This window comes from Zingiber officinale, chromosome 4A, assembly GCF_018446385.1.
Source record: "Zingiber officinale cultivar Zhangliang chromosome 4A, Zo_v1.1, whole genome shotgun sequence".
NCBI classification, from domain to species: domain Eukaryota; kingdom Viridiplantae; phylum Streptophyta; class Magnoliopsida; order Zingiberales; family Zingiberaceae; genus Zingiber; species Zingiber officinale.
Genome location: NC_055992.1, coordinates 126,534,999 through 126,549,495, shown reverse-complemented (window position 1 = coordinate 126,549,495; position 14,497 = coordinate 126,534,999). Strand labels below are relative to the sequence as shown.

Below are 14,497 nucleotides of genomic sequence, written 5' to 3'. Positions count from 1 at the left end.
CCAAGTAAAGAAAAATGGGTTGATGAAAAGTATGACGAAGAAGAACATTCAAGTTCGAGACCATGAGGGATTTGATTCGTGAAACCTTCAAGGACAATTCATTGTAATCATCTTTGTGACAGCAAGTGCAAACGAGAACAAGCAAGAAGAATCGAGATCAGCATGAGATCATTGTACATCTTTACAAGCTACTATATCATGCATTTCAAATTGACATGCACTTCATCCAATCCACTAATATCCATCAATATAATCTTTACATTCTTTTTTATTCGTCTGCCATCGTGATTAAATGGTCTTTCTGCTTCATCTTTTCTTTTTAAATTTTTGTTTTCAGCCTAATCTTCTCCTTTTTAATTTTTACCAATATATCTATTTTGGCCATCTTCTAATATGGAGTTGATTTTTGTGATTGGTTATTCTCTCAATCATTGTTCTAGTTGTTTCGATATTTTTTCTTTATGATTTTTCTTCTTCTCTTGATCTTTTTTAGCCTTCCTGTCCTATGGTCTATCCCAATGAGGAGACATTGAAGACAAGTCTTCATCTCCCATATGTATAGTCTCTTGGGTAGAAGGAGAAGCGCAAGTGATATCTTAATATTTCCCAACACTGCCCAAATGCGAACTCATTGTTTTCATTCTCTTTGTAGCTAGCTTTGGCCAGCTTAATCTGTAAAGAGTACAAATTTAATATTTTATCTTCTTCATGAGTGAAATTCACACCTCTAGTTTTTTTTACCAATGTCTTCCATGGTAGTTTGAGGAGTCAGAATAGCGGTCATGAAATCATGATTTGGATATCTATCTTGAAAAAGGTGAGTGAAAATTTCATCACGACTTTAAGGATCCATAATGTAAAAAATTAAATAATTTGTCATATAATCAATGTGTACAAATATATTTACCAGTTAGAGAAATAATTGAGATATATGTTGATCAAAAAATTTTACAGAAGATGCTGATCTAGATTCCCCTTCTTTATTTAAACTTCCATGCAACAAAACCATTTAGCTCCTTTCACTCATTGCATGGGACATTACTATTCAAAATATCATTGTTTCAAAGAATCTTATACCACAAGCGAAACGTTGAATCTCACACACACATAACTCTTGATCGATTCTCATGATTTTTAGTTAAGTCAACTCTCAACTACAAAATTAAACATATAAACATGAGAATGAGCAAATGAAAAAAAAAAGTTAAAATCACTAAAAGTAAATGAACATGTAGAATTATAGATGTGCACAAATATTAATCGTTCTCATTAAATGACTTCAATTCATTTACAAGCCAAGAGAATCAAGACATCTCACAACAGGAGGCTTTTTCGTCACAACAGGAAACAAAGGGGGCAGCTTCCTCTCTCGCCGCCAAGCAACGGTCGCCGGCGATGACCGCTTTCTTCCTCTTCCTTCTCCTCGCGACACCGGCCATAACCTTCTCTTCCTCTCTTCTCCCGCAGGACACGCCGTCGCGGGAGAACTTCTGCTCAGCGTCTTCGTCACCGCCACCATGAACCAGGGGCTTCTTCTCCCTCTCTCGTTGCCCCCTCGAGCGACGACCGCCGGTGACGACCACCTCTGAGTCGTCTCCTTCCTTCTCCACACAGACGACTGCCATTTCCTCCCTCCTACACGTTGCCGCCCAAGGGAGGGGGATGCCGCCTCCGCTTTCCCCCTGTCCAGCGCCGCCTCCCTCCCTCTCACACTCGCCGATAACCCATATGCCTCCTTCCTCCTCATGCCACTGCCGCCCGACGTTGCCTTCAGCAGCTGATGCTGCTCACAGATGGTCGACGTTGCTCACAGGCGGTCGACTCCGTCCACAGCCGGGCGATACCGGCTCCGGCGATTGTCGATGTCCTCCGGACCATTCTCGTTGGCGCATGCCCCTCCGATCCATGTCGTTATTATGTCCCGGCCTTCGCGCCGATCTGGCTTGTGCACTGTGTTCCAACCTATGCGTTGATCCCGCTCATGTGTTGTGTTCCGGCCTTCGAGTCAGGGTTGTATTTCGGACTGCGTACTTTGTATATCTAGCATTCTTGTTGCTGTTATATCTCGATCTACCTGTTGAAGTCATATCTCGATCTGCATGCCGAGTCACTTCTCAGTCTACGGGTCGAAGTCTTATCCCGACCTGTGTGTCGTTATTTTATCTCGGTATACGTGCTGATATCTTATCTCGGTCTACGTGCTGAGGTCACAGTCGGTTTCATGCCACCGCGTACGGTTCCTCATTGTTAGATCCATCTTTTCAGCCTGCTTACAATCATCTGCTCTTTCGAGTCACAACAACTCGAGCAGCGTCCTATCTGAGGGTGCTCCCCTAGGCCAGGGTACGTTCTCCATACTCACTCTCCCTTCATTTGATTATTCTAGTACTAGTATGTTACTTACATATTCGTTGGATCTGCCTCGAGCATCGGGGTATCAGGGACCTGGGCGATCCGATCGCTGGCTGCAGGTAGCATTAACCAGAGGACTTCTGACGACTTGGTCGACATAGAAGTCATCTCAGTATACCCCCTCTGGAACGTCGTGACTCGATCAACATTCCATCCACCTCACCCGATGGTCTCTCTGACTCAGTTTCCGGACAGGATCAATTTGACATCGTCTATGGGAATCTTCTCCACCTTTTCTGGAATGTGAAGATGGATGACGTTAGAAGGTTCTCTGCCATTATCACAGTCTCGAAGGATCCTGATGAACATATTATCTTCTACCCTCACTCCACGGGTATTCGGGAGTCAAGAAATTAAATTGGAGCTTCAGTCGACCGACATGTTAGATTTTCCATTATATTTTTTCCGTGACTACATGAGTATTCGGGAGTCAAGGGACTGAGACCAACCCTCAACCGGTTGGCACGACACCTCGATTAGGTACGCTATGGGCTCTGCTCTCTTTTTATGATTATAGGATCTGCTATACCTCCCTAATAAGTGTAAGATCCTAGTTCCTTGATCAAAGACTAGGGTCATCGATCTTTGATCGGACACTAGGGGCCCAGCTCCCCGATCAGACACTAGGGACACAACTTCCCAATCAGTGACATAGTACAGCTTCCCGATTAGGATCTAGGGGTCTCGCTCTTTGATTACAGGCTAGGAGTTTTACTCTCCGATCAGGGACTAGGGGCCTAGCTCCTCAGTCAAATGTGCTACAGGCTCTACACCCTTTACTATGAGGCTCTGCACCCTTCACCATGTGGCTTTGCATCCTCTTAGTGCTACGGGCTCTGCATCCTCTTACTACTGTAGGGTCTACACCCTTCACCATGGGGCTCTGCATCCTCTTACTACTCTAGGCGTTGCACTCTATCACTGATATATGCTCTACATTCTCCATCTGTTTTACATTCTCTTATCTCTACAGGCTTCGCTCTTTTCACCCACGGTGCTCTACTTCCTTCTAATGCTACAGACTCTGCTCCCTTATATGGCTATGGGCTTCACTTCCTTTGATGATCAGGGTTCAGTTTATTATCTTCTCCCCTCGCTCCACGGGTATTCGAGAGTTGAGGGATCGAGATAGATCCTCGGTCGGTCGACACCACTCCACAGTCAGGTATGATAAAAGCTCTCTTCCCTCATATTGCTACGGGCTCCGCTTCTATGGACTTCAGGGCTTCATCTCCCCCATTCGGGGTCGAGCTATCACCACTGGTCTTAGACCAGAGTATCACAACCGGTCTTAGATCGGAGTATCGCTAACGATCTCTCGATCGGGCTTCCAGACCAATTCTCGTTCAGGCTTCCAGACCAATTCCTGGTCAGGTCTCCAAATCAAATCCTGGTTAGATCTCTAGATCAATTCCTGGTCGGGCCTCCAGATTGCTTCTTGGTCAGACCTTCAGATTGCTTCTTGGTCAGGTCTCCAGACCAATTCTGAATCAGGTCTCCAGATCAAGTGCTGGTCAGATCTCCAGATCAATTCCTGGTCAGGCCTCCAAATTGCTTCTTGGTCATGCCTTCAGATTGCTTCTTGGTCAGGTCTCCAAACCAATTCCTGGTCAGGTCTCCAGATCAAGTCCTGGTCAGATCTCCAGATCAATTCCTGATCAGGCCTCCAGATTGCTTTTTGGTCAGACCTTCAGATTGCTTCTTGGTCATGTCTCTAGATCAAGTACTAGTCATGCCTCCAGATCACCTCTCGGTCGGGATTCTAAATGTAATACTCCGGTTCTGAGATTCTGGGCAATTCTGGTGGCGTTCCCCGTTCGGTCCGGGTGGGGCCCACCGGGGCCGAGGCGTCAGAGCGACCTTGCGACCGTGAGTACGCCTATGGCAGGAGCACCTAGGGCACTACCTAGCGAGGGAGATCCTGGGATTTGTCTGTGGTGTGATCCGTGGTTATACAATGAGGACGTTGTGTCTTTAAGTGGGGGTGATTGTAATACCCTGATTCTGAGATTCTGGTAAAGTATGACTTAAAAGGTTAGATGGTACTATTTATATCACCAAGGTGCATCTTCCTTTTCGGAAGCTCAAACTTAAGAACTCCAAAGTTAAGCATGCTTGGCTTGGAGAAATCTGAGGATGGGTGACCTCCTAGGAAGTTTTCCAGGGTGCGTGCGAGTGAGGACAAAGCACGCTAAAAGGACCTTCGATGGTCTGTAGAGCTAGTCGTCAACCCGATGAGCAATTCTGGTGGCGTTCCCGATTTGGTCTGGGTGGGGCCCGGCCGGGCCGAGGCGTTACACCAAACTCTCACCTCAGCGCGAATTATAAGTGAGTATGCTCTCACGCTTCCAGACTCTCGCCTCAGCGCGAGTTATAAGTAAGCATGCTCTCACGACCAACGACCTCTCGGTCGGGATTCCAGACTCTCGGCTTAGCGCGAATTATAAGTGAGCTTGCTCTCACGACCAACGACTTCTCGGTCGGGATTTCAGACTCTCGCCCCAGTGTGAGTTATAAGTGAGTATGCTCTCATGCCTCCAGACTCTTGCCCCAGCACGAGTTATAAGTGAGCATGCTCTCACGCTTCCAAACTCTCTCCCCAGCGCGAGTTATAAGTAAGCATGCTCTCACGCCCAATGACCTCTCGGTCGACACTCACTGCTCACTTGCTGCTCTACCCGACACTCACCATACTCGCCTCACTCGCCGCTCTGCCCAACACTCATCACACTTGCTTCACTCGCCGCTCTGCCCGGTACTCTCAATTCGCGTTTTGGCTCACCGCTGTTGTTCGGTCGGCACTTACTGCTCACTCACCGCTCTGCCCGGCACCGACCATTCGCGTCTCAATCACCACTCTGCCCGGCACTCATCGTTCGCGACTTACTTGTTGCTCTGCCCGACACCCACCATTCGCGTCTCAGTCACCGCTATGCTCGACACTCATCGCTCCTGCCTCACTTGCCGCTTTGCCCAGAACTCGTCCCTCGCATCTCACTCATCGCTTTGCCCCGCATTTGCTGCTTGGTTGATATTTTTCTAGCTTGCGCTCACGGCTCTGCTTGTCCATCATTCTCTTTATTGGCCGGTCATGATTTACTGTCACTCGATCAATGTTTTCTTGATCGTGCGTTTGATACCACACCCATCGTCTTTCGACCTGCTCAACATTATTCGATTGTCCGGTCGTGATTTACTGTCGCTCGGTCGATATTTTCTCGGTCGCGCGTTTGATACCACTCGCCCTTCGTCTTTTGACTAGCTAAGCATTATTCGATTGCCCGGTCGTAATTTACTGTCACTCGATTGACATTTTCTCGGTCGCGCGTTTGATACCACTTGCCCTTCGTCTTTCGACTCGCTCAACATTTTTCGATGGCCAGGTCAGCATTGTTCGATTGTCTGGTCGTGATTTACTGTCGCTCGGTCGACATCTTATCGGTCACGCGTTTGATACCGCTCGTCCATTGTCTTTCGACCCGCTTAGCATTTTTTGATTGCCAGGTCAACATTTTTTGATTACCAGATCAACATTATTCGATTGCCCGGTCACGATTTACCGTCGTTCAGTCGACATTTTTCTCGGTCGTGATTTACTGTCAATCGGTCGACATTTTTTTGGTTGTGCCCTCGGAAACCTTTGATCATCATCTTTCGATTCACTCGATATTCTCTCTATGGCCTGGCCGACACTCATTCATCGCTCCCACCTCCTTTCGTCGCTCTGCCCAGCGTTCATCGTTTGCACCTCATTCGTTGCTCTACTAGGTGCTTACTGTTCGTCGCCATTCGTTTGATGTTATACAACAAGTCTAGTGATTGGGCTCTGCATTCAGGACTGATTTCACTTTTCGTTTGGCTGGGTCTAGTCAGTCGGACTCGCGCCTCCTTCGACTAGACTTGAAGGGGAGACTTGTGATGTGAATATGGTTTAGGGGCAGAAGAGTAATTAAGAGGGGAAGGAGGAGCATTTTCGTCCTTCCACTGTTTAGGGCTTAAAGGGGGCTTCATGGGTTTGGTTTAAGGAGGTTTTTTCGCCGCCAACAGGAAAAAAAGGGGGGCAACTTCCTCTCTCGCCGCCAAGCGACGGTCGTTGGCGACGACCGCTTTCTTCCTCTTCCTTCTCCTCTCAACGTCGGCCATAGCCTCCCTCTTCCTCTCTTCTCCCGCAAGACACGCTGCCGCCGGGGGAACTTCTGCTCGACGACTTCGTCGCCACCACCACGAACCAGGGGCTTCTTCTCCCTCTCTCGTCGCCCCCTCGAGCGACGACCGCCGGCGACGACCACCTCCGAGTCGTCTCCTTCCTTCTCCACGCAGACGACTATCATTTCCTCCCTCCTACACGCTACCGCCCAAGGGAGGGGGTTGCCGCCTCCGCTTTCCCCCTGTCCAGCACCACCTCCCTCCCTCTCACACTCGCCGACGACCCATACGCCTCCTTCCTCCTCGCGCCACTGCTACCCGACGTTGCCTTCAGCGGCTGATGCTGCTCACAGATGGTCGACGCTGCTCACAGGCGGTCGACTCCGTCCACAGCCGGGCGATACCAGCTCCGGCGGTTGTCGATGTCCTCCGGACCATTCTCGTTGGCGCATGCCCCTTCGATCCATGTCGTTATTATGTTCCGACATTTGCAGCGATCTGGCTTGTGCACTGTGTTCCAACCTATGCGTTGATCCCGCTCATGTGTTGTGTTCCGACATTCAAGTCAGGGTTGCATTTCAGACTGTGTGCTTTGTATATCTAGCCTTCTTGTTGCTGTTATATCCCGGTCTACGTGCCGAAGTCATATCACGGCCTGCGTGCCGAAGTCATTTCTTAGTCTACGGGTCGAAGTCTTATCCCGGCCTACGTGTTGGTATTCTATCTCAGTTTGCGTGCTGATATCTTATCTCGGTCTGCGTGCCGAGGTCGCATCCGATTTCATGACACCGCGTACGGTTCCTCGTCGTTAGATCCATCTTTTCAGCCTGCTTACAGTCATCTGCTCTTCCCGGTCACGACAACTCGAGCAACGTCCTATCTGAGGGCGTCCCCTAGACTAGGGTACGTTCTCCATACTCACTCTCCCTTCATTTGATTATTCTAGTACTAGTCTGTTACTTATATATTCGTTGGATCTGCCTCGAGCATCGAGGTAGCAGTAGGGGTGTAAATGAACCAAGCCGCTCGTGAGCTATTCGAAGCTCAATTCGATAAAAGCTCGTTTGAGCTCGTTTAATGAGGCTCGTTAAGATAAACAACCCAAGCTCAAGCTTCGCAATACTCGGCTCGTTAGCTCGTGAACACGTTCGTTAAGCTCATGAATCAATTTTTAAATTAAAAAAAATAATAAGTTTGATATTAAATTTATAGATTTTACCCTCTCTTTATGAAAAATATAGACAAATATATTAAATTTATTTATTAGAATAAAATTATAAATTTTAATAAGAATATTATAATTTTATCTAAATATATAATTTAATTTTTAATGAATATTTAAATTTATAATTTATACTTATTAAACTTGTTTAGGCTCAATAAAAGTTCGAATAAGCTCGTGAGGCATGAATATATTCTTTAAATAAAGCTTAAGCTCGACTCGATTATAAACGGGCCAAGCTCAAACATTCAAAAGTTCGACTCGGCTCGGCTCGACTCGATTACACCCCTAGAAATCAGGGACCGGGACGATCCGGTCGCTAGCTACAGGTAGCATTAACCAGAGGACTTCTGACGACTTGATCAACATAGAAGTCATCTCAGCATATCTCCCTTCGGGACGCCGTGACTCGATCAACATTCCATCCATCTCATCCGACGATCCCTCTTACATAATTTCTGGACAGGATCACCTACATTAGGATTAAAAATCACAATCGATCAACTTTATAATCACACAATAAAAACTCTCCATAAACACCTCACAACCGTAACAAGCACGACTCTTCAAAGCATAACAAAAATAATGGAAAATGGCAAAAGAACCAGATGTGTCAACAAACTCTAAAAAAAATGAAAAAAAAAACATCTTTTGTAAAACCTGCACCTTCATACAAAAAGTAACAATGATATAACCAAAAATAAAATTTCAAGAAAAATACAAAGTAAGATCGGCAGAAAGTTTACATGTTTCCAATCAATGATCCAGTAACGCCAAACTCAGAATATGAAATCGACCTAAAAATGCTAAAAATCCTAGAGAGAAAAAAATAAAAACTCATAATGCTCTTCCACAAATAGCTGTCCATATATAAAAAATCGAGGATTGAGCAGAGAAGAAGAGACGGGGTGGGAATAATATTTGAATATTTAGAGATTTATTTTTATTCTCTAAATTTAAAAAATTACCATTTATAAAATATAAATTTAGGAAATGAATAGGACTATAAATTTTTTTTATGTAAATTATAAAATTTAAAATAAAATTTTTGTTTAAATTAACTGAGGTGGATGATCTAACTAATAATAGTGAAATGCTAAAATGAACATAGAACATTTTTAAAACGTTGGGAAAAAATTAGAAAGTAAAAAACAAATAAAAGAAAAGAAAAGAATGAATGAATTGAATAAATAGAATTGCTAATCAAGCTAGTGATGGATTCGATGAATAAACTTGATGCGTCGAGTGAAATTATCTATAGCGATTGAAGGACACAACCTGATAAACTATATGAGCTAGACAAGACAGAGAAGCATGCTGAATCTATGTCGGGCACGACGCAATGCGATAGAGCCAGGCATGCTGTCTCAACTCTCAAGACTCTCAACCCGTCCGTCATCTCTATCTGGTGTTGGTCGAGTCTGCAAGCTAGTTGATATATGCAATGAGAAAGGCTATCCAATTCTGGATCAAGAACATAATATTTGATTGATACATCAAGATGAACATATAGATAGATTCAGCTTGTTTTTTTTTTTGGTTGTGAATGTACAAAAGCCTGAGCAAATTGGAGGGTTGTTGTGCTCTCAGAACAAGAACAGGCACAGCATGACGCAGCAGAAGAGGAAGACCCAAATGTGGTGCAGCGTCCGCTCCACCGCCAACTCCCGCCTTCTCGCCCTCGCGCTCCCGCCGCCGTACGGGCTCTCGTAGCCCCGACGACACACCCACGGCAGCACCGCCACCGCCATCCCCCACAGTACCTCCACCGACGTCGAGTGCATCGCCCGCAGCGGCGGCGGCGGAGTCGGAGACGGAACACGGCGCTGCTGCTGCTGCTGTAGTCTGACGGCCGTGGCCTCGTGACGAAAGGAGGGCCGACGGGGCACGTCGCTTGATGCCGGGTTCCGGTGAGCGGCGGTGGGCACGTGGCTGCCGCGGCCGTAGAGCGGGACGAAGCTCCTCGGGAGGAGCACGGCCTTGCACACCGGGCACTGCCGCGGGGCAGCGCCGTCGTCCTGCTGCAGCCACTGGTAGATGCAGGGCCAGCAGTAGAGGTGGCCGCAGAGGGTCACCACCGGGTCGGCGGCGAAGTCGAGGCAGATGTTGCAGTCAAAGCAACCGCCGATCGAGGCGGCAGCGTCGGTGCCGGTGTCATCGCCCTGCTGCTCCTCTGCTGCGCGTTCTGGCTCCATCTTTTGCTCCCAATGGCCACAACTCGCACTCGCTCTGTTCACTGCCATCTGAAGCGTATGATCTCTCAATCTCAAATTTATGGAAAATTATCAACTCCCTAAATATTCTCATTTTTGCTATCAAAAATGTCATTTTAATTGCAAAATAAAAAAAATTGTTAAAAGATGAACAAGAAGTGTCACATACATCTAACTTCTACTATTTCTAGCTTAAAGAAAAGTCGTTGAAACATATGGAACAATGATAAGAACAAGAAGATGCTCAGTTATCAGACAATAATGAAAGAAGTGGGGTAAGCATTTATAACTCAAAATCTATGAATCAGACCCAAAAGAATAAATAAAAAAAATCATTTTATGGAATTATTAGTTTATCAATTTGATTTTCTAATTGACAAGCTAGGTAAAAGTATTACCTTCAACTTCAGTTTAAACCTATACAAATTGTTCTGGCCGAGCCAAAATATTAAGGTTTAGCATAAATATATATAAAAATTGGTAAATGTTAGTAGGTTCTCTGTGATTATCTATTTTATCACTATAGTTTCAAACTCAGTTAAAACCTAACTTAAATTTCTTACTGAACTGATAATCAACCATATCCACCACTAGAAACCAAGATAAGAGTCAAACAAGTGGGGTTTTCTTACAGCATGAAACAGCTATATTTTTAGAAAAGACATTAAATTGGCAAAATAATGGGTGAGGTGAGAGCGACCTGCACTAGGACAAAATTTAATGGAGATCATAATGAGGAGAAGCGATAGGCTGATGAGGGCAAGATGGAGTGATGGGAAAGGCTATTAGAAAGGTAGGAGAGCTTAACGTATGCAATGTTCAATGGCCTATATAAGGAGATAGATTAAAAAAAAACGCCATCTATTCAATTCTATCCACTGGACTGCAAAATCAGGATTACCACCCACAAGAACAAGGATTAGACAGGCCAAAATCCAAGCAAGCCAGTGCTTTGTGCCATCAAAGTAGGGAGAAAAAGGAATAGATTCTTTGTACAAATCAACAGTTGAATTCAAGGCGAATACCTAACTTGGGACCCTTCTAAGGATTCTGAGTTCAGCCTATTTGGATCCACTCCCATTCGGTATACCAAACTATTATTCTTCGTCAGTTGTTTCACCAGAAATATGCTTGAGGAACAATATTGTGGATCAAATTGTGCTAAAATTGGCCTAGATGATACTGAGACACGCAAACATGAGGACATCCTATCAGGAAAGTGAATCCCACAATTTTTTTGGTTCATAAAGTAGATTTTACCAAAACACTCAAATATAATAAAGACAAATTGTCAAGAGTGTGAAATTCCTAAATCTTAAGTTCATCAAACTGTTTCACCAAAAAATCCTGAGCAAGCATAAATAAGAACAGGATTAGCTCCTTATCAGACCTCAGCATCATGTTTAACAAAGATGCTAATAAGAACAAGGAAGATGAGAAGTTGATGTGCCGGAGACAATAACAAGTAATGCATCGTTGTTAACACAGACCCAGCTAATGAAAACAGTTGTTTCTTTACGGCAAACAAATTAGTAAAGAAAAATCCAAAGAAGTTACGTTTAGTCAAGGGAAATAAAGAATGGTAAATTTACTAATTTCTAGTCTTGATAGCAACTTTGTTTAAAATAATAAACTCAGTTAGTTCTATTTAGTTTCATTGACTATCTCTGGGTGAGCGGCCCAACCCCACGGAAGTTTTCCATTGGCCACCAAGGTAAATCGGGAAGCGCACATGGCGGCAGCCCAAAAGCCCAATATCCTTTGGTTGCGCCCCTCATTTGGAGGAAAAATTCCTACAAATACAGGGGATCGAACCGCGGATGCCTGAATGACAACCTAGATATCATACCGCGGAACCATAGCCCCGGGGACAGCAACTTTGTTTAAAATGAGTACATACTGTATCACTCAAGGACAGATTAATAAAACAAATCGAAGAGGAGAAAATTGCCAACATCAATGAAGAAAATTCTTAGATATAAATATAAAAACTATGAACTTATCTAGATTGAAGCATGCAGGAAGAATATAGTCAACTGTGAATATTATTTAGCTGAAATTCTTCATGTAAATTTACAATCAGTCACTTCTAAAGACGCATCTAGGAAATCAGATAAAAGGGAATGACCATTTTGAAAGCATCGATCTCCAATAGCAAAAGGTCTTAATTTATTCACTTACTAAATTAATTCACTGATTGATTGCTGGACTACATGATATAGGCATTCGAAAGATGTCTTATCAACAACGAAAAGATAAGCTTTAATTTCTAATATGACTCATTCGAGGAAGATAATTTCAAGTGGAAAAGATTAATTTGAATAAATTTGTTTCTGGATCATATCAAAGTCTATCACCAAAACCAATAAAGCAGCTCTCCACCGTAAAGGAAGATCTGAAAGACAATGGGAAACCAAAACTGACTTCCACCACTTGGATTTGAATTCATTTTCATCTCTTAATTTACAAATCCAGATACTGAAATATTAACTTTGCCATTCTTTTGAAAGAAGAAATAATCTACGCAGTTAGAGATTTCAGACACAAACGAGAGAGCTTGAATCCCAGAGACATCATCAGACGAAAACACGGCAGCCTCAAAGAAATCAAATCCATGTATTAAGAACAAGATAACTTCATCAAAAGAAACCCAAAGAGAAAACTGCTCTTGAAGAAAAATGAAATATTAACTTTCCCATTCTTTTGAAAGAAGAAATAATCTACGCAGTTAGAGATTTGAGACACAAACGAGAGAGCTTGAATCCCAGAGACATCATCAGAAGAAAACACGACAGCCTCAAAGAAATCAAATCCATGTATTAAGAACAAGATAACTTCATCATAAGAAACCCGCAGAGAAAACTGCTCTTGAAGAAAAATGATAGAACAATGACGGAAAAGCTCAAATTTGGGAATTTTTTTTCCGTCATGGGTATGCGAAATCTCTAACCTTATTCCTCCTCCTCGATTTCCCAGAAGAGGTGACAGTGCGACGATAACAGGAAGGAAAAGGGTTCGAAATTCGGCGATGAATGAAGCGGCGAATGGGAGATGAGGAGAAGAGTGGTTGATAGGATGCGGGCCGGTTCTTTGCCAGCTTCGCTTTACACACGATAATAACAATAAAGATAACTGATTAATTAAAGGTTTTAATGTTTTTTTTTCTAAAAAAAATAATATTAAAAATATATAAATATCGGGCCGGGCCGGGCCGGGCCGGGCCGGGCTTTGTTCAGCGTGCCTTACCTGCATACGGCCCGTTAACGCATCCAGCTGTGGCTATAAAAACCCGTTCCACTTCAACGAAGCGCGCAGAACCGCCTCTGTCAACGGGAAAGAGGAAGACGGCGACGGAGAATGCGGTCTCGATTCTTGAACATCGACTACTCTTCTTCCCGATCCTCGATCGGAACCCTAAGCCGTTTCCAATTTCTCCCCCTTCTCGCTCCGCTTCTTCTCCCCGATCTCTATCGAGGTGGCATTAGACGGTACATCTCTCGACCACAGGATCACCTTGGTAGTAGCTCCCTTCGTAGTAGCCCTAGGAAGCAAAGACTTGACACAGGTGAGACGAAATCTTTATTTTCCCTTGTTTTTTCTTTAATTCGCTTCTTCGCCCAAAAGAATGGATCTGGATTCCAATTTCTCCACGGCTTCTGGGTTTAGTTCCTCTTGGTTTGATTTGGTGGGTTATAATTTGGTTTAGATCTGAGGCATAATGGAAAAAAAAACTGTTGGGCAATGTTTTTCCAGTTGAACAGGATGTTCTCCCATTTCAACTGAAAAATCCTGCAAAAGGAGGCTAGTTGGGTTGCCAACCCTCGCCAGTCTTACCAGTACGCAGCGGCACCTAACTGAATCCAAGTAATATCAAACATCATACTGTTGAAGCGAATTCATATGATGGTTATTTGAGAGTGGTTTGTGTACTAATTGATTAATGTATTCGATCGAATTCATATGTTTTTTAAAATTCTATAATTTTCTGGGAAGTTAATGTCAACACTGCAGGCTGTGCTTAGCATGACACAACTCTACTAGATCAAACCAAATAAGACAAAAGCGGAGTTGATACATCCTGAGGTTGCATGTCGACACCTCTATTTCATAGCTAACGTGAAATAGAGATGCGGCATATCCTCCGCACAGCAATTTTATCTTAAAATATGATGAAAGAATTTAAGGTTTTTGGTATCTGAACCCTTCTGCTTTGCATTGCCTTGCGTTAGATAGAATGGCATGATAGTAAAATACCTGGTCAAGTGATGAAAACATACCAGCGTATTCTTTCATTTCTCTTGTTAGAACTTACAAAAGCAAGAGCTCAAAGACCTGACTCCTTAGCTTATACAAAATCGAGAGTTCAAACACACAAAACTTGATTGTTGCCTGAATTCGAACTTCTATAAGATGTGAAACCAATTCCGAAATCTGAAATTTCAAGTCGAATCAATTTCGAAAGCAACAAAAATAGCTTAAACCTATTTTTCTTCCCCATGCCCCA

General features: G+C 43.9%; 2 protein-coding genes across 2 annotated transcripts in view; both read right to left on the bottom strand.

Moving 5' to 3' along the window:
• Positions 1–1,625, bottom strand: part of LOC121972768 — a 63,262-nt gene extending 61,637 nt beyond the window's left edge. Inside the window, exon 1 of the mRNA XM_042524404.1 lies at positions 1,319–1,625. Within this exon, the coding sequence (XP_042380338.1) occupies positions 1,319–1,625 (307 nt within the window). The remainder of the gene's footprint in view (positions 1–1,318) is intronic.
• Positions 1,626–9,225: 7,600 nt separating this feature from the next.
• LOC121971044 (E3 ubiquitin-protein ligase RMA2-like) lies at positions 9,226–13,095 on the bottom strand. Its single transcript, XM_042522121.1, has 2 exons — positions 12,944–13,095; positions 9,226–10,023 (listed from the first exon to the last, which is right to left on the bottom strand). Exon 2 carries the CDS (start codon positions 10,021–10,023, stop codon positions 9,367–9,369), a length of 657 nt encoding a protein of 218 aa, XP_042378055.1. The 5' UTR covers positions 12,944–13,095; the 3' UTR covers positions 9,226–9,366.
• Positions 13,096–14,497: the final 1,402 nt, after the last annotated feature.

Bases quoted from the DNA above. Each gene is read 5' to 3' on its own strand.
- LOC121971044 (XM_042522121.1), bottom strand. From the start codon at position 10,023: ATGGCAGTGAACAGAGCGAGTGCGAGTTGTGGCCATTGGGAGCAAAAG.